Source organism: Octopus bimaculoides, chromosome 25, assembly GCF_001194135.2.
Source record: "Octopus bimaculoides isolate UCB-OBI-ISO-001 chromosome 25, ASM119413v2, whole genome shotgun sequence".
NCBI classification, from domain to species: Eukaryota; Metazoa; Mollusca; class Cephalopoda; order Octopoda; family Octopodidae; genus Octopus; species Octopus bimaculoides.
This window is the reverse complement of record NC_069005.1, coordinates 7,035,727-7,037,460: the sequence shown is the minus strand read 5'-3', so window position 1 is coordinate 7,037,460 and position 1,734 is coordinate 7,035,727. Positions and strand designations below refer to the sequence as shown.

General features: G+C 41.6%; 1 protein-coding gene across 1 annotated transcript in view; it reads right to left on the bottom strand.

Moving 5' to 3' along the window:
- LOC106882294 (ubiquitin-conjugating enzyme E2 J2) overlaps window positions 1-1,734 on the bottom strand; it is a 34,159-nt gene that overhangs the window by 8,012 nt on the left and 24,413 nt on the right. Inside the window, exons 2-3 of the mRNA XM_052976816.1 lie at window positions 1,695-1,728; window positions 544-584 (exon numbers count right to left, since the gene is read on the bottom strand). Of these exons, the coding sequence (XP_052832776.1) occupies window positions 544-584; window positions 1,695-1,728 (75 nt within the window). The remainder of the gene's footprint in view (window positions 1-543; window positions 585-1,694; window positions 1,729-1,734) is intronic.

Here is a 1,734-nt window from a genome sequence, read left to right as displayed (position 1 = left end):
ATTCCAAAAATAAATAATCACATCATTGAAATCTCAAAGCTACAAGATAATGTATGATTAATTCAAAACAATGTGAATTGAGCGAGATTGTTGCCAGTGCCCCCGGACTGGCTCTTGTGCGGGTGGTACATAAAATACACCCTTTTGAGCGTGGCCGTTGCCAGTACCGCCTGACTAGCCTTTGTGCCGGTGGCACGTAAAAGCACCCACTACACTCTCGGAGTGGTTGGCGTTAGGAAGGGCATCCAGCTGTAGAAACTCTGCCAAATCAGATTGGAGCTTGGTGTAGCCATCTGGTTTCACCAGTCCTCAGTCAAATCGTCCAACCCATGCTAGCATGGAAAGCGGACGTTAAATGCTGATAATGTATTTTACAGAGTAATCTAGATGCTGATAGGTTTAAACACTATCGACAGATAGTGATGATGTTTGAATGTTTACACGAGATGTTTACACTCTGTGTGTTGACTGGTATGCCAGAAAATATTGTAGTGCACAGTAGGTTGAGGCTGCCATTATTCCAAGGTATGCCATGCCACTTACCTTCATATGGAGAATTTTCTGGTCCTACCACTGTGTAATGCCTGCAAATAAGAGAATAAAAATAATTAAGGCACTAATATTTCATAAACCTTCAAGAGAACATGAAATAATTCTTTTTTGGAACAGTGGATCTCGAAGCACAACACATAAAGCTATAAATAACAGCATGTAAATATTGGATTGAGAAACCCTTGTGGATAGGAAAAGACAAAGGCTGTCGGTGAGACTTGAACCCAAATCTGTATACATGACAGGTGTTCTACCATTGGACCAAAGCAATCCTTTGAATCCCTTTCAGAGTTCCTGTCATGTTTACAGATGTGGGTTCTCATCCCACAAGCAACCTTCGACTTTTTCTCTCTTAAAGGGATTGTTTAGCCTAATAGATATTGCTGTTATTTTATAGCTTTACCTGCTTCAGGAGCCACTCGTAATTAGAAAAAACACTGACCATCACTGACCAGCATTTGTATTCACATACCAGGCTTCACATATCCTACAAGTAAGATAATGTGCATATGTGCCTGTGTGTATGGGAGATAGACAGATAGAGAGAGTGAGAAAGAATGAGAACTAGGGAATGAGAGAATAATGGAATAACAGAACAAATGAGACAGAAGCAGGGCTTTCAATTCCCTCTGACTTTATTCTTTGTCGTCTGTCCCCTTTTCTTTTACTCTTTTACTTGTTTCAGTCATTTGACTGCGGCCATGCTGGAGCACCACCTTTAGTCGAGCAAATCGACTCCAGGACTTATTCTGTGGAAGCTTAGCACTGATTCTATCGGTCTCTTTTGCCGAACCGCTAAGGGGACATAAACACACCATAGACACACACATATGTATATATATGTACACGTATACGACGGGCTTCTTTCAGTTTCTGTCTACCAAATCCACTCACAAGGCTTTGGTCGACCCGAGGCTAGAGTAGAAGACACTTACCCAAGGTGCCACGCAGTGGGACTGAACCCAGAGCCATGTGGTTGGTAAGCAAGTTACTTACCACACAGCCACTCCTGCGCCTTCTCTACTTTTTTTTTAAATTTCTTTTTAAGGGCTTTGATCTGTTGTTACTAAACAATACTGAACACCACACTCCAGAATAAATAACAAGAAGTCTAACAAGGAACAAGCATCTTTATGACTTACCATTCCAGAATGTTTGATGGAAGTGGCACGGCTTCTACGT